Source organism: Thermoascus crustaceus (genome assembly GCF_041956765.1).
Source record: "Thermoascus crustaceus strain CBS 181.67 unplaced genomic scaffold VTN00scaffold_7, whole genome shotgun sequence".
Lineage (NCBI taxonomy): Eukaryota > Fungi > Ascomycota > Eurotiomycetes > Eurotiales > Thermoascaceae > Thermoascus > Thermoascus crustaceus.
The window spans coordinates 958,750-980,352 of NW_027192533.1; the positions used below are offsets into that span (position 1 = coordinate 958,750).

General features: G+C 51.1%; 7 protein-coding genes across 7 annotated transcripts; 4 read left to right on the plus strand and 3 right to left on the minus strand.

Annotated features, from left to right (window-relative positions):
• Positions 1-835: 835 nt before the first annotated feature.
• VTN00DRAFT_9350 (uncharacterized protein) lies at positions 836-3,372 on the plus strand (the record flags this gene model as incomplete). The annotated part of the gene is made up of 2 exons (XM_069436301.1): positions 836-1,765; positions 1,819-3,372. 2 exons carry the CDS (start codon positions 836-838, stop codon positions 3,370-3,372), a joined length of 2,484 nt encoding a protein of 827 aa, XP_069284935.1.
• An 819-nt stretch (positions 3,373-4,191) lies between these two features.
• VTN00DRAFT_9351 (uncharacterized protein) lies at positions 4,192-5,415 on the plus strand (the record flags this gene model as incomplete). Its single annotated transcript, XM_069436302.1, has 2 exons — positions 4,192-4,711; positions 4,916-5,415. The coding sequence occupies 2 exons, from the start codon at positions 4,192-4,194 to the stop codon at positions 5,413-5,415; spliced, it is 1,020 nt and encodes a 339-aa protein (XP_069284936.1).
• Positions 5,416-5,745: 330 nt separating this feature from the next.
• On the minus strand, positions 5,746-6,800 carry VTN00DRAFT_9352 (uncharacterized protein; the record flags this gene model as incomplete). The annotated part of the gene is made up of 4 exons (XM_069436303.1): positions 5,746-5,987; positions 6,080-6,242; positions 6,310-6,663; positions 6,765-6,800. 4 exons carry the CDS (start codon positions 6,798-6,800, stop codon positions 5,746-5,748), a joined length of 795 nt encoding a protein of 264 aa, XP_069284937.1.
• A 2,676-nt stretch (positions 6,801-9,476) lies between these two features.
• Positions 9,477-10,108, plus strand: VTN00DRAFT_9353 (uncharacterized protein; the record flags this gene model as incomplete). The annotated part of the gene is made up of 2 exons (XM_069436304.1): positions 9,477-9,491; positions 9,641-10,108. The coding sequence occupies 2 exons, from the start codon at positions 9,477-9,479 to the stop codon at positions 10,106-10,108; spliced, it is 483 nt and encodes a 160-aa protein (XP_069284938.1).
• Positions 10,109-11,630: 1,522 nt separating this feature from the next.
• On the plus strand, positions 11,631-12,306 carry VTN00DRAFT_9354 (uncharacterized protein; the record flags this gene model as incomplete). Its single annotated transcript, XM_069436305.1, has 2 exons — positions 11,631-11,645; positions 11,746-12,306. The coding sequence occupies 2 exons, from the start codon at positions 11,631-11,633 to the stop codon at positions 12,304-12,306; spliced, it is 576 nt and encodes a 191-aa protein (XP_069284939.1).
• Positions 12,307-12,784: 478 nt separating this feature from the next.
• VTN00DRAFT_9355 (uncharacterized protein) lies at positions 12,785-17,173 on the minus strand (the record flags this gene model as incomplete). The annotated part of the gene is made up of 7 exons (XM_069436306.1): positions 12,785-13,285; positions 13,342-13,592; positions 13,648-13,894; positions 13,946-14,389; positions 14,446-16,725; positions 16,813-17,001; positions 17,093-17,173. The coding sequence occupies 7 exons, from the start codon at positions 17,171-17,173 to the stop codon at positions 12,785-12,787; spliced, it is 3,993 nt and encodes a 1,330-aa protein (XP_069284940.1).
• Positions 17,174-17,921: 748 nt separating this feature from the next.
• On the minus strand, positions 17,922-21,260 carry VTN00DRAFT_9356 (uncharacterized protein; the record flags this gene model as incomplete). Its single annotated transcript, XM_069436307.1, has 2 exons — positions 17,922-21,118; positions 21,197-21,260. The coding sequence occupies 2 exons, from the start codon at positions 21,258-21,260 to the stop codon at positions 17,922-17,924; spliced, it is 3,261 nt and encodes a 1,086-aa protein (XP_069284941.1).
• Between the last annotated feature and the right edge of the window lie 343 nt (positions 21,261-21,603).

The following is a 21,603-nucleotide window of genomic DNA, read 5'->3' on the forward strand; positions in this document are numbered from 1 at the left end:
GCCTTCCCTGTACTTTATTTTCTTTTGATCAGGCTGTTGAGATCAAACCTTCTGGCGTCTGCACTTCCACGAGAAGGACCTCTGCCAAGTCACCTCTGCCTTATCAACGTTTTATTGATTGTCCTCTGAGACGAAGATGGCATTGTCGAGATGGAACAGGAGTCGAAGTGAGGATGCTTGGTGATGTGAAGACGATGTACGGGGTGCTTTGTCACCCAGTACTCATGCCATGTCTGCCAGGACACTTACCCCCCCTCGGTGGAGCAGGAATTTCTACTGTATCTCCTTATGTATAGCATAGCGCACACTGAAATCAAGATAACCATTAGATGCAAGTGTCTATTTTTCTTTTACTCCGCTCTGCTTGTTTTTCGCCATAAGCAGTTAGATATGAGTGATAGCTCTTTTACGAGCCAGTAAGCAACTTGTCGGAGAACTGTCACTGTCGAAATAGTTGACCAAGCTGATGCTTGAAGGACTCAGCGGAGATAACGGAGTTAGCCCAGGGGGAAGACAGTTATGTATGCAGCCAAGTATTTGTGCAATTATTAATTCTGATAAATTTTGTTGACGAAAGCTTGGTACCGTACTGGCCGAAGACTGGATCTTCCAATAGAGAAAGGCTGACATCACCGCTATCTTATCACGCGCGATTGTGCAATCAGTGCTTACTAAGTCACCTGCTCGGACCGCCCTGCTCGTCTCGTGCGAATCGTCTTCCCCTCGCGTCGGGCTCGCATCTGCTGGGACCATGGCTCCCGGAATCGTTTTCTCTTGAGGATCGAAGCTGCAAGTGCTCTAGGTAGGGGCTGGCACTGCAGCGTTCTCAAGGGCCATGAACTACCAGACGATCAGCAGCAGCATGGCGGGTAATGATGCCCGGGACGCAGCTCGTGAGCACGAGCACATCGCCGGCAGGATGTCTGCTGCCCCATCGCCCTCGAGAGCTGAGGGAGGGAGAAGGGATGATGAAGATGGCGATGACGATGCCAGTAATATCATCCATGACCACAATGCCACCTTCACGACCAAGCGATCCCCCGTCACCTCCGTCCAGAGCTTCACGCCGCGCTCGCTCCTCGTCGGCCTTATCATTGGCTCTCTCATCACCTTCTCCAACACTTACTTCGGGCTCCAGACTGGATGGATCAGCACCATGGCCATGCCCTCGTCCCTGATCGGTTTCGCCGTCTTCAAGGTCTTGTCCAAGCACCTTTCCTTCCCGTTCAACCCGATTGAGAACGTCCTCATACAGACCGTGGCCGGAGCCGTGGGCACGATGCCACTGGGATGCGGCTTCGTGGGCGTCATCCCCGCTCTGGAGTTTCTCCTACGAGAGGGTGACGACGGACCAGCGGGAGATGGTGGAGAAGGGGAGGGCGGCCCGCTCAAGGTCGGGTTCTGGAAACTAGTGGTCTGGAGTCTCGGGGTCTGTCTGTTCGGGGTGGTCTTCGCGGTACCGCTGCGGAAGGAGGTGATCGTGCGGGAGAAACTGAAGTTCCCCAGCGGTACGGCGACGGCGTTGATGATTCGAGTCCTGCATGGTTGTGGGAAGAATGACGAAAAGGGAATGGAAAGGCAGGCGGGGGAGTCCATAGAGATTGAACAGGAGGCGGAGACGGAGAGGCTTCTGACAACCCGGGAGTCGGAAGAGAGACGATCTCTGTTCAAGCAAGGTGTTGTTGAGGGCAGGGCCGACGGACGAAAAGATTGGAAAGCAAAGATACGGTTGCTTGTCGGCGCGTTTGCGGTCTCCGCCTTCTATGTGAGATTCCCAAGTTCACTGTCCAAGTGCCTACTGATACTGACGCGCTCTAGACACTCTTCTCGTATTTCGTTCCTCAGATTCGTGATATCCCAATCCTCGGGCTTCCTCTCGCACAGAAGTGGCTGTGGACCCTGAATCCTTCTCCGGCATATGTTGGTCAAGGTATCATCATGGGCCCTTCTACATCTATGCACATGCTTTTTGGTGCCATTCTCGGCTGGGGTTTCTTGTCCCCTCTTGCAAAGAGCAAGGGATGGGCCCCAGGGCCGGTTGACAACTGGGAGACTGGAAGCAAAGGCTGGATCGTGTGGGTGTCTCTAGCCATCATGCTTGCAGACTCGATCATCAACCTCAGCTGGCTCGTGATAAAACCCTTGGTGAACCACGCGCCCGAGCTGAGATCAATGCTTCACTCGATACGAAGGAATGGTTTGTCCTGGCGAAAGCTATTTAAATCCGTATCACGTTCCAACGCTGGCTATTCAGTTCTCACTCCCATCTCTGAGGAATCCCGTGGTCGTTCGGCTCACCAGCTGCACAGCGCTCCTGCCAATGGCGACGATGAGGATGCACCACCGTCTCAACTCATCTCGAAGCGGACAGTTGTCATCTTACTTCCACTGACCTTGGCTTTGAACGTGGTTTGCATGCACATCGCCTTCGGAAATGTCATCAGCCCACTACTCTCCAGCGTCGCAACGCTCCTAGCCCTCCTCCTTTCCATCATGGGCGTTCGCGCCCTAGGTGAGACGGATCTCAATCCAGTCTCCGGCATCAGTAAACTCACCCAGCTCATCTTTTCCCTTGTGACGCCCGCCTCTCTACATACGCGTCGCACTGCAGTCGTCACCAATCTCCTCGCCGGTGCAGTCTCGGAAGCCGGTGCCTTGCAGGCAGGAGACATGATGCAGGACCTGAAAACGGGCCATCTCCTCGGTGCGAGTCCCAAAGCCCAATTCTACGGCCAGCTGATTGGCAGCCTCTTTGGCGCCGTCATCTCCACGGCTGTTTATAAGATGTATATCAGAGTCTACGAGGTGCCAGGTCCTATGTTCCAGACACCAACGGCGTACGTCTGGATCTTCACCGCGCGTCTGGTCACTGGACAGGGGCTGCCCCCAATGGCCTGGCAGACAGCCATCGTGGCCGGCGTCATCTTCGTTGCGCTGACGGTCCTGCGGATCCTCGGCTCCACGACCGCCAATGGCCGCACCGTCAGCTCTCCCTGGCGCGCTTGGATCCCTGGAGGAATCGCCGTCGCGGTGGGGATGTACAATGTTCCATCCTTCACACTGGCGCGAGCCATCGGAGGCGTCATCGCCTGGTGGTGGGGATGGAAAAATAACAGCTCGGGACGTCACCGTCCTCGTTCCCGACGCAATACTACTACTAGTGGCGTTGAAATCGCTGTGGAAGGTGGAAGTAGTAGCGGGCACGGCATAGTAACCGAAAGACGCGAGGTCGAAGAGCTTGACAACGGTGATGCCGCCCAAGACGAGTCCTCCTCGACAGTGGTGGTCTTGGCTTCGGGCCTTATCCTTGGCGAGGGTATCGTGAGTATTATCAATCTGATACTTGCGAGCGGCGGGGTTCCGCATCTTTGAATGCGCGAGTGTTTTATTGTGGTTTATGTCTTCTCCGTATTTTTTCTTCCTTGGATATAACGGCGTGGCTGGAATGTTATTTGTCCGTTTTTGTACGTATATACATGGGTACGATACGATATGGGACATATAGATACCTATCTATCTAGGTACGTACCTTCCTACACATCACAGATCTGTGTAGGTACCTAGGTAGGCATGGAATGGAATGCAATGTATGCTGTATTTCCCTGAGTGTTAATGCTACACTGCAGTAAGTGATGTACGGACTCGGCCTGGGTCCGAAGAAGGTATAAGATTTAGAAGTCATCAGGCTATGAACCGAAGAAACCAAGCAAATGATATGCTCCATGCTAATATGGCAGGTGAACCTTTTTATTCTTTCTGCAAGTCACATACTCTGATGTGTAAACTAAGGGTTAGGTGGTCAAGACTGCCCACCCTTAAAGAAACACCAGGAAGCAATTTGTTTTTGTATTCTAACTCCAACTTCTTATCGACTATTATAGGTATGCACTGCTTGCTTATATGAAGGGAGTTAAAGATCATTCAAATTACTGTGCAAATCTAGTAGTTGGAGTGGGGTAAACGGAAAGTTGCTATGACTAAAATGTATATGGTACGTTAACTAGTTAACTGAGTCCCGTCTTGTACTTGGTAGGGCGTACACAAACCGCAGATAAAGCCTGAAGATAGTAGATGCCTGATATTAATATCAAGGAAGAGAGCAGAAAACACCATTATTTTCTCCGAACAACAAGAACATAAAATAAATCTGTAGAAACGAAAACAGAAAGACTGGGTCCTGAACAAAAAAAAATGGGTCCTTCCCCCTCCCCAACCCACCACCACATCGTCCTGCTCCAGACGCAATACTACCCAGTCCCGGACTTCAACCTCCCCGCCCCTTACACCTGGACCAGGACAGTCCACGAGGAAGTATCCCCCGCAGAACTCCACGCCGCCATCCACGACGCGACCATCCTGGTCCTCGCCACCACCCGGCTCGACGCCGTCGCGCTCTCGCCCGAGGTGACCCCCCACCTGCGCTTCATCAACTGCGTCGCCTCGGGTACGGACAGCATCGACCTCGACGCGTGCCGGAAGCGCGGCATCGTCGTGAGTAATTGCTCGGGGGCCAACATCGAGGCCGTCTCGGAGCATGCGGTGGGGTTGTACTTCGCTGCGAGGAGGAAGGTGTTGGAGATGCATCGTCTCACGAGGGCGGGGGAGTGGCCGAGGCGGGGGACGTTGATGTTCCAGATGCTGGATAGGGAGGGAGGGGCGCCGTTGACGTGCCGGGAGGAGGTCGTGGGGATTATTGGGTATGGTGGTATTGGTAAGTATCTTTTCCAAATTCTTATTATACCGTGTAGGCCTGGTTATTGAATACATCACCTCTTGTTTGTTTTTGGTCTGTTACATATCTATCTGGTTGATTGACAAAGAGAAAAGTCATGTGAAAAGAATTCTCCCTTTGTCAAACTCACTAAGCCTTTCAATGTCAACATCCAATCGCAGGCGCAACTGACAAGAATGACAGGCAAAAGAATCGCCCATCTGGCACGCAGCCTGGGCATGAAAGTCCTGATATCCGGACGGAAAGGTGCAGATAGCAACACACGACAGACAGAAGAACAGCGCACCTCATTCGAAGAAGTCATCAAGAAGAGCACCGTCCTCTTCCTAGCCCTTCCCCGTACACCCTCCACCATCAACCTCATCTCGACCCCCGAGCTCCAGTCCATGTCACGGCACGCCGTCCTCGTGAACGTCTCTCGGGGCGGGATCGTCGACGAGGCCGCGCTGATCACCGCGCTCAATGAGGGCTGGATCGCGGGCGCCGCGACAGATGTGTTTGCCAAAGAGCCTGCGGGACCCGAGAACTCACCCCTGCTGGGCGAGGAGACGAAGGATCTGAATCTGACCGTTAGTCCGCACATGGCGTGGCTGGCGGATAAGACGTGGACGAATCTACGGGTGATGGCGAAGGAGAATGTTGAGGGATGGTGCGCGGGACGGCCTTGTAGGGTTGTGACGTGATGTAGATCGAGGATTGAGATGATCAAATGATCTCTTGGACGGTACTCGAGCAACGCTACCGGAGAGTATAGTATGTTTTAGATTCCATGAAGAGTATTCGATATTATCAACCAGTAGTTATGTACCTAGTTGACATGCAGAGAAAGCATTAAAAAAAACAGATTCGCTTCCACCGGGCGTGGCTTCATGAAACAGGAATATAGTAAATACCATTTTCAACAAATACAGTAGGCATAACAATTCCCATGCCGTATATGTAGCTGTCCGATAAGAAAGACAACCTTAGGATTAGATAGATCTCGAACACACCAGCTATAGGTAAGTAGGTACCTAGGTAGTCAGTCGCCTGTCCTGCTCCTTGAACTGCACTTCTTTCTTCAGGGGATTCTGAAAACCACGGTTCTCCCAGAACTGCATGACTTTGAGATACAGGCTATGCTGTTCCTCACTTGAGAGGATCCGGCCGGCCTCGCCCCTCATTGCCCTGGACTCATCCGTCTCCACCATTGTTGCGTTCTCCGTGTCGTCAACGAACCGATATGTACGAAATTCAGTGTTTTGCCAGGAACTTGCTGGAGTTAATCGTCAGTATGAAAGCAACAATGAGATGCGAGAAATTGCGGGTCGGTTGGAGCGTCGTTGTTGTTGCTATTATGAGACTGACCATGCTCTGTATTCCCTATACCAGTCCAGTCCTCTGTGAGGTAGTGGAAAGCTCCGCCGTGTCCCACCACCGCGATCTCCTCCGCCGGGAGTCCCCTTAGCCATTGTCTGGCCAGCCTGGCGCGGGCGATGAGAGCGCTGGATGTCGGTGCGTATTTGCCTTTCTTTGATAACAGAAGAAACATCGATTAACCATAAATTCCGATCGTATCTGTTTGTCAACTAACTCACCTTAACCCACCACCCCTCATACAGCAGACCGAGATCAACAACATTTTCCCCTGACGGCCCTTTCGCGTCCGCAAACTCCCTCTCCAGATCTGACTTTTCGCTCCCCTCATCACATACTATGTCACTCGTCTCTTGCAGTTCCGGTAGCGCAACGATCTTGATTCCTCGGGCGATAGCAGGTTGGAAGGAAAAAAGCGCGGTATGCAGCGCGCGACGGAGCGGAGAGGAGACGATGAGATCGATAGAGGAGTGATATGGGAACCTTTCTGAGAGGTTGCGACATTCTTCCAAGCCGCGCTCTGTTAGTCCCGGGTCGCGAATGAAGTAGGCGTCGCCGCCTTTGTTATGTTCACCCTGTGTGTAATAGCACATCCGGTGAGCACATGGAAACGCGAATTGCTTCCTGAAAGACATGCAAGGGGAGCAGAGTGGTTAATTAGTTTTGAGCTACTGACCTCTGCATGACGGACAAGGTGAACTAATGGTGCCATCTTGAAATGCTTCTTTCTATCTAATGCACATCCAATATCGAGACGCCGGTTTCACACGGCGGCGAAGTCTTAACAAGCAAGTTTCGAGGCAAGCACCGGGGATGGGAATCAAACCAATTCTGCTGCAAAATTTTTAAAAGACGTCAGCCCATATCCAGCAAATGTGTGCCCTTTGATAAGCCGGTGCAAGGGAGGTACAACACATGGGTAAGTCGTTAGGAGTACTGTATATCTGGATGGAACACTTGTATTCCTTTTTCCCACGGGGCCACCAGGGCAGAGAAACCACTCACCAAATCCGCAAGTGCTAGGGGTATAAGTTGAACAAGAAGAGAATGCAAAACAAATCGAAGCATAGTGAAGCTTAAAACTCCAAAGTCGTCCGGAGAAGATGTGTTTACCAGCCCTGGTATGACATCATCGCTACTCTATCTTATCACGCCCTTCACGTGTGAGCCCCAGTCCAAGGGTCTTTCTTTGATAGTTGCGAAACAATATCCAGCGTGAATGAATTGTTATTTTCCAGATGAGGTATATGGATCTATCCTTTTCTGATAGTTCTAAAATTACTTGTTCTGGACATCTTCAACGATTGGGATTCCACGTTGCGCTATGGACAACACCAGACCGATATCATTGAGCCAATGAAGCCCAAAGAAGTCGCTTATTCCTCTCCAGTTCATCGAGAAATACATTTGTTCTTTGCTGGTAGATGTCTTCTGCTAGGTCGATGTTACCAAGTTGTGGGCATTCGGGATTTACAGACTGTTAGGGATTGTGCTTCAAAGCGATCAGACATCGGCGTATATCTCATCTGGTGTGCCTGAGTGCTCTCCAGCCGATCATGTTCCACCTCGGATGCTGCGCCAGACCAGGTGGGTGCAGACGCAAGGGGATGTTTCTCTCCTAGAGAGCAGGGTCATGATCTGAATCGAATCCCAATTTTGGGCGACTTGATGTAAGGGGATTCAGTAGTTGGCAACTCAAATAAACGCAGGGATTTCTGCATGCAGTTAAATGTCTCGCTAAAGGGACCCCTAACTAAGTCTTACCCAAAGTATAGTTGAAGATTTGCCTGGCACTTGTAGGTAAAGGTTGGCCGCTCTTCCAGGCGACAATCCAACGAAATAGGTAAGAAACGTACATACAGTAAACACCAGTCGACCAATTAAGTGTCGCTTGGGTTGTTTGTCTAATATCGAAGCTGACTTTCTCATCCCTCAACCGGCAAGTGCCTGACCATGGCTCACAATACAACCCTCTCTGACTGTCCCACGACCCTTTCGGACACCATTGCTCCGCAACAGGAACAAAACCCTTCCTGATCCAGTACGGACCATTGATTTCCTGGACCACTTTCAGCATGATCCTCAGAGATTCGGGTTGCTCGTCTTGTCTCCGTCCTGGGCCCTTTCATGTTGCAGCAGAATTTGTTGCTCACAGATCCCAATAAGTTAGGGTACTTTAATTAGTACTAACGCTGACTACTAAGCGCCGCTGACGAGAAGCTCGCCGGACAAAGAGACTCGGTATTGATAATAAAACCTGGGAAGAATACTACCCTGTCCCTGCGTACAGTTGCTACCTGAGCATTACACGGGCTAAATGGTCCCAGAGCTAATTATAATAATCAGATCTGCTCTCGTACTCTCCATCGAATATATCTAGATACGGGGTAAAGTACCCGTGAAACAGCGATCTATAGAGCATACTATCTTTCCCTAATTATCTAGATATCGGACCTGCAGAACCCCTGCGCTGATCCCACAGGCTAAAGGTCTAAGCCAGAGAAGACTTCTATGACTTCCGTAGGAATTGATTCGCCCTTCGGACCTTATGCATCGCTATCTTGAGCCTGTGACGTGTGAACTCTGTACAAGTACTGGACCGTCTTGACTCAATATTCGTCTTTGTTGGTCGTACCCACAAAATTTTCGTTGTTGCCCAGCAGTATGCCTTCTGACACCGAACGATCGTGCGCCATAGCCCGCATGGAATCAATGTACGGTCCCAGGGGTGGGATCTTTTGTGGTAGCTATCTCATACGTTTATATATATATATATATGCTTTGTGTGATGGTGTTGTTTTGTAGTCTCTAACTGCTGTTAACAACAGAAGGGAAGGATTCCTGAATTGTGCAAGAGTATCTGACCAGTACCACTAAAGACTTGAATTTACCTATTTAGAATTCAAATAACGCGTTGTTTTAATTCCAGTAGTTAAGCGCGTCCATAGATGTCCTGCAGGGGCTTGAGAGAGGACTCCAAGATACCAAACGCTTTCCTAAATGGGAAATCAAGGAGGGTACGTACCGCATGCGAGGGGGAACATGACTGCTTCCCCAATCACCCAATGAGCATGCCATATAACCATCATAGATTGACGGCGCGTCAATTTTTATGCAAGTAATGCCGTTTCTCGAGTGACTCTACATTCCACGGGGAAAATGCTCCCCTCCACTGAAGAACAAGCTCAGTTACACTACAGGATAATCCTACAGTACATCCTACTGCACAGTAAGGAGCTTGCAGGGCACATCTATTTAAGCCAGGAATCTGTCGTCCCGGAGATCGTTCGAACAATATATTGTACCTACTACCCAGCAACCTGCTCATACATAGAAAGTCAGATCCCTGACCTACATACTGGACATACATACCAGATAAAAAGACAAAATGCATTTCTCCAAGGTGAGTTCATTACATGTTCATAGCCCCTAAATTATCCAGATATACGTACCTGTCGGTGTGAAACAAAGAGTGTCTCTTCAGCAAATGCTCCCATATCCTTCAATCAAAGACAGAAAGAACAGCCTACTAACAGTATGAGAAACTTCCAGCTCCTCTTCACGGCCGCTGCAACCCTCGCCGCCGGTCCCGCCAGCGTCTACGGCTACGGCCTCGCGGGCGCTGCGCTGCGCTTCTACGACTCCTGCGACAAGGGCGAGATCCCCGGCTCCAAGCCGCTGGAGTCGTCGCCCATGATCCTGCACGAGAACAAGTGCGAGCGCCTGCACTCCGAGTACCCGCCGGATGGCTTCGGTTTCTATGCCGTCAACGGCTGGCTGTTCAACGGCCACCAGGACCGGCACTGCCATCACATCTCCGCCTACACGAACGACAACTGCGAAGGCGAGCCCGCGTTCAAGGTCCACTTCTGGCGTCCGGACAACTTCGCCAGGGGCACCTGCCACACAAAGCACATTGGCCTAGTCTCGCTAAAGCTGGAGTGTTATGGGAAAAGCGAGATGGAGCACCACCAGGTGCATGAGGATGCGGATCATGATGGTCACTTCTGGCGGGCGTGAGCGTTGTAAGTGGGAGTCCCCGGTTGGGCTGGTTGTTGGGTGGAATGGGAGCTTCTTCTTTTCTCGCTCTCTAAAAGTTATTTAAAACTACTCTTCTCTGTTGCCTTGGCAAAAAGTACTTATGTTTTAATATGCGGGAGTCAGTTTTGTGTGGTTTCTGGGACACTCTGTCTCTTGACCTTTGCTATATTGGACCTTCACAAAATACGGAGCGTGGCCTGCATAATATGTGCACAGTTCTCGCGTTCGAGTACCCAGTCAGTTAGTTGTCCAAGCCTTAACAAAATGCAAACATCTCTTGCATAATTTCAGGCACAAATCCTGAGAAAAACCGGTCGATCAGGTACAAATCACATTCATTGGGCCCTTCCCTGGCATCAAATACCAGGCTTGTGCTAGTATATGCAGATTTTTGCACCCTGTCGATCCTGTTTCAGTCTGAGATGTGGAGTGCCAGCTACGGAAGTACTCCGTACCTACCTAGATATCAAACTAACTTCACAGTGGAGCATGCATACATCATAGTACATTATATTCAAAGCGTCAAAGACAACACAGAGCCGTTGCGGACTGTGCCAAGGATTATCAAGCTACAATACGCGGGACAACTAGCTAGCCCATGGATCTGGACGGCCCATAAACATCATTCAATTTGTCCAGAAGCCCAGTCTCCGCATCTCTCCTTTCAAGTGGACCGGTCGGGATGCGTTGTGCTAATATTATATCATATCTTGGAGGATGCTAGCCGCGTAACCGACCATGCATGTCTAAGATTTTGGGCATCGCTTTTTTTTCTCTGTTTTGTTTCAGGCTTTGACCATGTTGTGTTCCGCTCTCGGTAACAATGCCGACATGCATCGAAACCCTAGAGAACTACCCCTGTCTTGGATGTATTCTAATCAATCAACACCCTGTAGAAACAAAGCGCCAAGACGGACTTCCACACACAAGCACCAATGTTTATTTTTTCGGATTCCATGGGGTGGTTGAACAACTTTGATCAACAAAGGGGTTCCGCACAGGGCGGCCAACGAGAAAGGGCGGGAACGCGTCTTGTGGAATGCCACCCGCCGCTCCTCCGCCCCGCCCCCTCCCTGTATGTGTTTATCGGCTTCCCGCCTCCTTGCCCTGCCACCGGGAAGGAAAGGTTGTGTGGATATGTGGTCGATGGGTAGAATGTGAAATTAGTAGATACCTAGGTATATAATAATCCGCGCGGTCCAGAGGCAGAAATGGGCTCTTCTTGATCATTTCTGGATTTCTTTCCTACAAAACAACACAGCGGCGGAGAGGGTTAAGTTAGACAAATAAAGGAGAATCTCCCGCTTGCTTCCACGGATATTGCAGATCTAGCCACCGGCGTATTTATTCATTATTCACACGCAGGTTACACAAAACAAAGAAGTGCCATAAACATAGGTAACCAGTCCTCCCGACCACAAGGGGCTGTTCTCTTTTTTTAACACTCTCCTTACTCCCTCAACGTTCGATCGTTCAGTCGATCATCAAGCACCCTACAGCCATGCATCTCTCAAATGTAAGCTTCTCCTTTCCCCAAAAGAACCACTTCCAGGCACCCATGGAATCATGACCGTCGTATGTGCCTACCTCCTAACAAACCACGGACTTGATCACAGCTCCTCGCCCTTACAACAACCCTCCTCCTCCCCCTCTCCGTCTCCACGACTCTCACAGCCGCCCGAGTCCAAACCCACTTCTACCCCTACTGCACATCCGAAGCCGGCGTCACCCCTCCGGTCGACGACGACTCCAGCGCAACGGTCGACGTGCGCGCGGGCACCTGCGCCGAAGTCAACACCCCGTCCCAGGATAACGACAAGGTTGACTACCTCTCCATCGACGCGGAGCTGCTCGTCGGACAGCAGCAGCAGCCGCCGTTCCAGTCCCAGTCCCAGTCCCAGTCCCAGCGATGCAACGTGACCGTGCATGAGGTTCCCGGTTGTGTGGATCCGCCGCTCGTCGTGGCGCCGTTCCATGGCCGGACAGCCAGGAGCGGGTGTCAGATGCGGAATTTCAAGGCATACAGTTCCGTCTGGGTGAGGCTGGACTGTGCAGATGGTGGTGCTGGTGCTGGTTCTGGTTCTCGTACCGGTGCTGGCGCTGCTGGGCCAACGGCTGCGTATCAGCGCAGCTTTGTGAGGAGAGGTGATGCGGTTCGGAGGCGCAACATGAACTGAATGTCTAATGAGGCACAGAGACAGCAAAGGTCTGGGATTTTGGGGAATTAGAATGATCAATCGCGGAGGATTGGTACATATTTTGAAACTTTTTTTTTCTTTTTGACACCTTTTCATGGTGATAATATCCCTTTTGATTTTCTGGAAGTGCTTTCTCTCTGTCAGGTCGAGTTTTCGAGAATTCCCGTGTCTACATTAATTAATTCTTTGAAAACTGTGCATAGAACGGTGAATCACAAGTTAGGAAGACACGAGCGAAAAAGAAATGTTCTTATTCGACAGTAAATTCAGCAAAATGCGTGATGGCACTCACCCAGCGCCACGTGCCATAATTGAACATAAAATCGTATTGTACAGCAACCAGTCCCAAACTGATATAGGTCAATAGCCTAGCAAGAGAACCCAAGCAAAACACTACATTGTTAACCCCCTTAGCTCTGGAAACGCCTATACCCGAGAAGAAGAGAAAAAATGTATCTCAAAATCCAAAACTATCTAGAAGGGAGTTCGCGTCCGGCTCCTGGAAAACAGTGGGCTGCGGTTTTACCGGCGTTGGTTGCGTCGTAGGGCCCTTGTCGTCCTGTGTAAGCCCAGGTTTGTATGGCATGTCTGCGACCACAAGGCTGCCGCGTCGCTTGAGCAGCTTGCGATAATCAATTTCATTACCAGTCAGATCGAGAGGCAGGCCCTTCGCTCGTTGTGGTCCGCGGAGGAACTCCCAATTGCGTACGAGATCGAGCGCGAGCAAGTCGCAGCCCATCCGATCGTATAGTCTTGCGTTACGAACGACGAAATTCCACTCTGCCAGGGGAGGCACTTGGGAAGCACCCTTTAGTGTCTGTAGAGTCTTTTCGCGCAGCTGTTTGTAGAGAACAACCAACGCAGGGTCGTTCGCAAGGTACGACTTCGCATGCAATGTGACGCCTCCTGGGCTTCCAGGAGACGCAGGAGTCGGCGGGATCAGTGATTCTATAGGTGACTTGAGAAAATTGTTAGATATTAACCTCCGAATAACCTCGCTTACGGAGAACTTACAATCAAGGAGCGCACTGCCATATCCCGACGGTTAAGCATCCAGAATGCCCAAGACGCCATCCACCTGTTGCCTTCAGAAGCAGCATCGATGAGGACTCTCTCCTCGAGAATCTCTTTCAGTACTGGACTTTCATCACCCTCGTAGGCTCGTGCAATTGCTATCGCCAGCTGAATATCGCCAAGCTGGTTTATACAAACCTGCACAGCGTCGCGCAAGTGGTCTGCAAGCAGGAAGAAGGCTGCAGCGTACTCTGCAAGAGAATAATTAGATGGGATATTAATAGCAATTGTACAGAAAACACCTACCAAATCTGCGCTTTCCAAGTAAGGCATACGCGTTTTTGAGCGCTGCAGTTCTCCATCTGGGATCCTGAAAGTCATTCGCCAGTAAGCGTTGGGTGGCAGCCTGTTCGCGGTTCCAATTTGCCATCCGCCAAAGCCCTTGCAGCACGTTCTTCTTCCTCAACGCCAGATAGTACAGTGAACAATCAACGGGGTTTTTCTCTTCCGTCTTGGTGTATTCATTTCTGGCGATGATCTCCAGTTGCGCTCGCTGGTACACCGGTCAGCGAAGGAAAATTAATGAAGAAGATGACATTCTCACCAGAGCTGCCGGATCCGAAAGCCACATAAATATACCACTCTCCCTCGCAGACTTCCAAAGCATTTTGCCGTTGAATTGTCGCGAGACCAGATCTGTCAGAATATCCTGACTGCCACTATGGAAGGCCCAAACGATCTCTCGCCAGGAGACGGTATCCTTATTTGCGACTCCCTGACTTCTCCGCAGCATGTGCTGCCGGAAAAATAGGAGATAGCGCGCTGCATTATCATCCATTGACCGTCGATGCTTCTCGACAGTGGCAACGCACTCGATCGTATCTGCCAAGCGGAATTGCTCTTGGCTTGAGAGGTTAGGCAAGGTATATCGAGTCAGATTTTCATTGAGGATGAAAGCAATATTTTCATCCACGGTGGGAGACTCGTCATCTGTGGAGAAGTTGGCATAGGAAGACTTTATCTCCTTCCATGTTTCGTTTTGTAAGGCCTGCAGCTGTCAGCTACTGTGAGATGGAGAAAGAAAAGGAAAGACGGGACACTGACATCCGCTCCTTTATAAAAGTCTTCCAAGGGCATTTCAAGGAATGTGTCAATTTCGTCACCCTCTACGTAGAACTTGAGCTTTCTGTGCAGGTTCATCAAAATGGCATGCACCAAGTTCGTCTTCCCGCTGAGGATGCATTGCGCAAGGAACTGCGGATGAAATACAGGCAATGGGCCATTCAAGCGGCTGACGACCTCAAAGAGGTCTACGTATAGCGTGCCATGAGACGGGATACGCAGACCTGCCACTAGGCGGTTGCTCGTTTCAATGTCTTTGTCATAGACAAAGAGTTGATTTCCAGTACCGATGACGAGATTGCCGTTGCTCAGCCAGCAGGAGTCGCCGATAGGATGAGGTGTCAAATCTCGGATTCGGATCTCTCTGATTTGTGTCCACGACGGACCGGAATCAAGGTAATCATAGCGGAGTTGGGATAGGAGGATTACCTTATGAGGGAACCCAACGGCTAGAATTGACTGGTTATCAGGCGTAGATGCCCAATCAAGGTCACGGATAATATCCTGTTGTGAAAAGCGTTCTTCAAATTCTAGCTGAGCACCGCTCGTATCCCAGATAGTGAGTTGGGTTCGATCTTCGTCAACCAGAGCAGCTTTTCGAATGGAGCTCCCACTAGCCAGCGAAGGGTTTGGAATGCCAGTTTCGACGGTTGATGTTGATAGCCAGTCAATATTAGCACTATCCTTATCAACCTTGGCCGCCCATGTGTGAAGAGTTCCCCCACGTGTATAGGAAAGTGCAATATCAGCAGCAAAGACATCGAGGAAACCAGATATCTTGACCTGTGGACCTGCTGGATCAACAGGCAGGATATATGAGATATCCTCTTCTAAACCTAGGCTGAAGCTGCAAAACTGCCGCACGTGGGGATTGGAGACGCCGTTACTACCATTTTTTTGATTCTTTCTCGAAGGTAAATCGATTTCCCAAGCGATACCCTTCATGTCGGCCGCGATCGTTGCGACATAAGCCACCTTCGTGTCCGGCTCTCCTGTAGGAATCGGCAAGACACATAACGGCTTACTGGACAGTTCAAAATCGCAGACTGCAAGCCGCTCGGCATGGAACGAGGTGATATCCCACAGTGATATACTCTTGTGGTGGAGACTGACCAGGAACTGCCCGTTTCCAATCACGCAGGTCCGGTGGATATGCTCGTCCGAAAGCATGGAGCTCTGACGAGTGAGAACAGGCCCGGCTCCAGTATGTCTCTGTCTCCAGATCATAGCCTTGTTGTCATCGGTACGCGAAACTAGAACGTGTCCACTAGCGTTGCGGACAATCTTCTTTATCGCGCCCGTATGTCCTGACCAGGTTCCCTTTGAGGTGAGACGATTCTTGCGTGGTGATGGATCGAACAAGACGTCAACCTTCGAGTCGAACCACTCAATGCGGCCATCAAAGTAGTGTACCAGGATCGTAAATGAGTCCTCTGAGCTTGCACCCCCGAACGTATAGAACTGCGCGTAGTCCTCCTTGGGCGAAACATCTCGCATAAAGGAGAAGTTCAACCCCTCGACGTGAAGGATGTTGAAGATGTTTGACGGTGATTTCTCCTTAGAACCGACATTTTCCAGGGCCCAGGCGGACATATGACCCCTATCGTCAATTACGACGACAATCTCAGGACTCCTATTCGCAACTTCGATGATGTGCTCCAGGGCATAATTATTTTTATCATCTGTACCTCGTTGTACGGCGCGTTCAGCGGCGGTCGAGAACTCCCCGCTATCTATAATGAACCCATACCGTCTGCCTCCCTTCTCAGTGTGCAGGGCGTCTCTTGGCTGGATAGAGGCATCCATATCAATAACCGCCCAAAGCTGAAGAACCGAGAGATCATGCGGGTCCGTTGCTGCCCACACCCTAATTTTATTGTCCGCGCATATAGTATATAGGACATTCTCCATTGACTGCTCCCGATGATACGGCTTCCTCCAGTGTATCCCCGTAACAGCCGCCGGATGAGGAAGGTAGGAGATCTCGAACCGGACGTCGTCCGCACCAAAAGCAAGCCTCCGCCATATCTTGACCAGCCGATCGTAGTGTCCCGTAGTAGCTACCAGCTCAGCGTCGGGCGAAAACTGGGCGAATTTGGCAGGATTCGCAAGCTTCTTCTTCCACACGAGGCGCGGACTGTCGGTCAGGAACCACACGGCGAGACTCGAGTTGCCCACGAGGAGCTCGTCGGGAGAACCCCATGATAGGGTGTTGATTGTCTCGTGATCGCCGTCCGAACGAAAGGTATGCGCCAGAGACCACTATCTCATTAACTCCATCAGTATCATCCATTACCCCGGCTTAGAGCCGCTGCCGCAAGCTCCTAGGTGCCTTAGTGGAGCTCTAACCTTCAAGGTCTCCCCCTTGATCCCGTACGGATGATAGACGAATATATCCGGGCCCCCGCACACAGCAATATTACCAGTGGCTTCATCTACAGCTATCGCTTCGAGGGATTGAACGTCGTCCACGTAGATCGTCTGGAGGAGCTTCTGCGCTCCACCGAGGATGACGAGCGCATGGCCGGAGATGTATGCCTAGTCAACGCATCAACCGGAAGTTAGCCCAATGGATTGGATGATCACGGAATCCTCGGTGCAAAGAAGATCAGGAGAACAGCTTCCTTACCACAATGCGAAGACCATCCCACAGCACAGTGCTCAGAGACTGGAGCCTCGCTGGGGGCCTTCCCGGCAGTACCGCCCGCATTAAGAAACGGTTGTTCGATTGAAGCCACGCCTGCCACGCTTCGAAGAAAGACGGCCGTTACACCATTGCAGAATCAAAATTGTCACGAACTGTAACTTGGACAGAATAGGTCGCAGAGAGGACCGCTTTCGAATGTTGGGCTGTGTTTACTGCGCGCTTAGTCGACGAGAAATGATCTGCTGCTAATGATCCGCGACAAGGGTTGCGGAGCTGCAACACGACGTCAACTGCCCGCGGTCAAGCGCACCGCCCGTGTGATCGATATCGCTAACGCGCGCGGGATCGACCTTCACGACTACTACATAGGAATACACAGGCAATAATATTCGAAATGTTTGGCAATATATAATCCGTCTCTTATTCAGGGAGACAGCTAAACTAGACATACGAAAAAAGGACAGTAAAGCCATCCTGAACCGCCGCAATCTGGGAGCAACGCCCGATTATATGCAAATGCCTCCCATTCGACCCTTCCAAAGCCACAAACTCCGCCTATATCTTCGACAAACCCTATTGTAAGCGTAAATCGTCACTAAAATCAGTCAAGTGATTATCCACAAATACTATATCCAATAGGAACTTCAGCCAACGCCCAAAAAAAGTCGATCGATACGTCGGCCCCGCAATGCAAAGTGGGTATCAAACCATCAACAACCAAAATCAGAGCATCGCACGACAGTCAACCACCGCTTCTGATTCAAAAATGAAGAGAGAAAGAGGATTTCGTTGGAGATACACCCACATGCCTTTAACCCCTCCTGTTAGTTGACCTTCTACCGTCCGACGGCGACTCGGGCACTTGGTCGACAAAACGAACGCTGGCACCCAAGGAAGTCCCCCTGCCGAGGCCTCCCCGCTTGCCAGTAGTTTGTCTCTCCCCCGCGAGTTCTGCTCTCAGACGACTCGCAAAAGGCGTGTACAATGGTGTAGCAGGAGTCGTCGATATCTGCGCCAGTTGCCTAGCCCGTGCGGCCCGTTTGGATGGCGAGTTCAGATACCCAGGTGTCGCTGTCGGAGTGGTTGGCGGTAGCTCAGGTACCGTTACAAGTTCACTGAAGTCGAAGGCATTCTCCATTTCAAGCCAGGGATCGAAAGTAGTGGCCGCAGTCACCTCGCTAGTTTCCTCCGCTCTCAGGTCATTTGTTTCCGTAGCCGTAGTACCTGTAAGATTCCTTTCTTCCTGCACTGCTTTTGTCTTTCGAACCCAATGCCAGAACATGTTCCTGAAATGCTTCTTAAGAAGTCGCTCATTCATAGCGTCCGCAGTCTCAAAGCCGTTCCTAATCTGAAAGATGCGCAAACTGAGTTTGCGGAGCTGCGCTGCCGCAACCCCCGAGACGTGTAGCCGATAGAATTGCGTTGCCTGCTCTTCCAGACTGCGAGTGTTATTGAAGAGATCAACCCAGCGCGCAAGCTTATTGTAGGCAAGCTGCCGGTAATAAAAGACATCCGCATCGCGGCAGTCTTGTGTTCTCTTTGCCGCCTTTTGATGCCAGCGGTTGAAGAGTTCAGATACAGTCTTGAGAGCCTTGGTCCGATAAAATTCTGCTGCTTGTCGCTCCATATCGACAATGCGTTCTGTCTTCGAACGCCAGCTCGTCAAAGCATTAGAAGCCAGGTTAATCTTGATTTTCCTCCTGGTTCTCGCGTAAGCCTCCTGGCGGCGTCTCTTGGCCGAGTCCAAAGTCGCAGCATGCCAACTTTTGATTGATTTTGTCATCAAGAAGTAAAATCGAGCATCTCGAGCCCAACCTTCCATCTTTTTCACTTCTTGCGCTTTGGAACTCCAGAGAGCAAGCGACTCTTGCTGGAGCCGCGGGGCATAGAACTCTAAAGCAATGTACTCCCGCTGACGCTGAAGCGCAACCTGCTCGCGCCAGCAAGCAAGTTTGGAACGGAGCGTCTCTCGGGCCCTGCGAGCTCGATATTCCTCCTCTTGCACCAATAACTGAGAGCAGAGACCAACAGCGTTCGCCACAAACATTGCAAACGCCTCTCGCATAATTCGCTGCTCGCGAATCCGCTGCATGAGACGATACCTCTCGACCATGACCCATTTATATAAAGTCTCCATCTTCAGACGCTCCTCTATGCGTGCGCTAAGAGCATGGCATCGCAACCGATCATTCCAGGCAGTCCATGTGTTACGCAAAAGCCTAAACCGATCGACTTCTCTTGCTTGTCCGATCATTCTAAAACGCAAAACCCATTGTCCGAACGCCGTCTGAACGATTCGGCTGTTTACCATATCGGATACTCGATTAGCAGCCGGCGCCAAACGAGCCTGGATCCGCCACTCGTCGAAATTAGTTCTCAGAAGCTTCTTTCTGTAAATTGAGTCCGCCTCTTCCTGGGCATCAAGCACTATCCTCAACTCCTGAGACCATACCCGCATCGATGATCCAAGTAAGAAGTGTTCATTCCGGATATCTATTTCGTGCTCACGCTCTCCTTGCGTTCGAATAGATCGAAGCCAGCAGAGAAGAGAGCGTCTCTTTAAGCGGTAATAGTGCCACTGCTGAGCACGTCGGTCACAAGCTTCCCAAAACCAGCGCCAGTAGAGCTTTTTTGTCAGATTCCTGTTATAGGTGGCGACGGCTGTAGCCTCATCAACCGGTATCTGCTGGGTTTTCTTTTTCCAGAGGCTGAACGGTTTTCTGATAGCAAAGCGTTGAGCTCTCAATTCGTTCACAGCAGTTATTTCACGCCAGGCATTGAAGTATTTGATGCCGAGGATGTGTTGTCGCGCCGCAGAGGTCCTGGATCTTTGATCCGAAGCAACCTGGGCCCAGTGAGTAAATGCCTTGGTCATAAGATACAAGTCCCGAGCTCGTTCAGCACGCTTTTCCAAGTGCTTGAAAAAGCGTTCCGTTTGAGCGATCTGACGTCTCCCATGCAAGATGCCACGCCACACGTCGAAAGCTTGACGAAGAAGTGTAAATCTGTCCCGGTTAATGGCTACCGTTTCCATATCCAGGTGAGTTTGCTGCATCTGAACAGCCTTCTTCAGCCACTGAGTAAGGATCCGCCGTGCGATTGCTCGCTGCCGATACATATTAAATGTTGAAGCATCTCTCAGCAGATCCGAAAGGCTCGGCCGATATATCATCTCTGGTGGAATATCCTCCCGCTCAATCGAATCATCATCACCATTAGCATCTTGGAATCCCTCGTTCTCGTCGGAATCTCCTGAGAAACTCCGGTCATGAGTGCGAGATGGTGAAGGCCGGGTCTTCCCATTATTAGCATTCTGACCGCGACCAGATTTCACATGTTCTCCATTCGTTAGAGGAGCTTTATCCTGCCTGCGCGTTTCTGTCTTCATCGGACTCAGGCCCATCAACCGCCGTCCGGCCTCCAAAAACTGCGCAAGCAGCTGGGTCCGGTTCGGAGAATCGGCTCTCTTCCCATTACCAGAGACTCGTCTCGATGGTGTTCTTGTCCCTGGAAATTCGGGCTTTCCGACCTGTAGTCGAGACATTGAAGAGCGTGAACTAGGACGCCAGGCAATACTCCTCTGTGTGGGATCGTCCCCAACATCATACATCGAGTTGAACGAAGCCCGTCTCCGCCGAGCCTTGTGTCCCGTATCCTCCCTCTGGAACGTACCGCGGCCGGTTGTTCCACTTTGCTCACCATCCACGAGGTGGGAGACATGGTTTGGATAGTGTCCCTGCGTCTCATTCCCGTCCGAGTCGCTGTCGTATTCCAGGACAATATCCATCTCCCGCAGCAGATTCTCGAACTTCTCGAAGATCGACTTCCCGCGGAGGCCCTTGTTGCCCATCTTGAACAGGAAGCGCATGCAGACTTGGCCCTGATCCGCATCAACGCCATGTTCCGCAATGACCTCATCGTAGGCTGCGAAGAGGGCGCGAAACGGGAGTCGCTCAACGTCGGGCTTCTGCTCCGCGCGGGTGATGATCTGGTAAAGGAGGCCGACATCTGCAACATGCGCGAGATATCACGGATTAGATTAGATACTCGCATACATAACAATGCAATAGCAACGGCTTTACTGACCTTGGTCGGAGAGAGACGGGTGTTCGTCAGGTAGGGCTCCGCGCTGGAGAGGAATTGGAGGCATCGAAAGATCCGCGACCTAGGGCGCGTTGGTCGCTGATGGGTCATAGATGCGGAGATCGAAACGAATCATCGCGAGAAATCAAGGCCGCGTCAGTCGGGGGGGCAGGAATTCATGATCCTGCGAACCGGCAGAGAAAAGGGCTCCCGGGTTGCGGCGCTCCACCGACGCAATGCCGTCTATGTACTGTTTTGTTGGCTCTCGACCCCGAGCGGAGTGTTTTCGCTCGCGCGCAGGAATGCGCTTCTCCGGCGACGTGGTCGAGCCAATCATGTGTGGTGTCTCACGTGACAAATATACTGCTTAGTAAGAGATCAGGCGGCAGGGCGACCTGGGCAGATGAGAC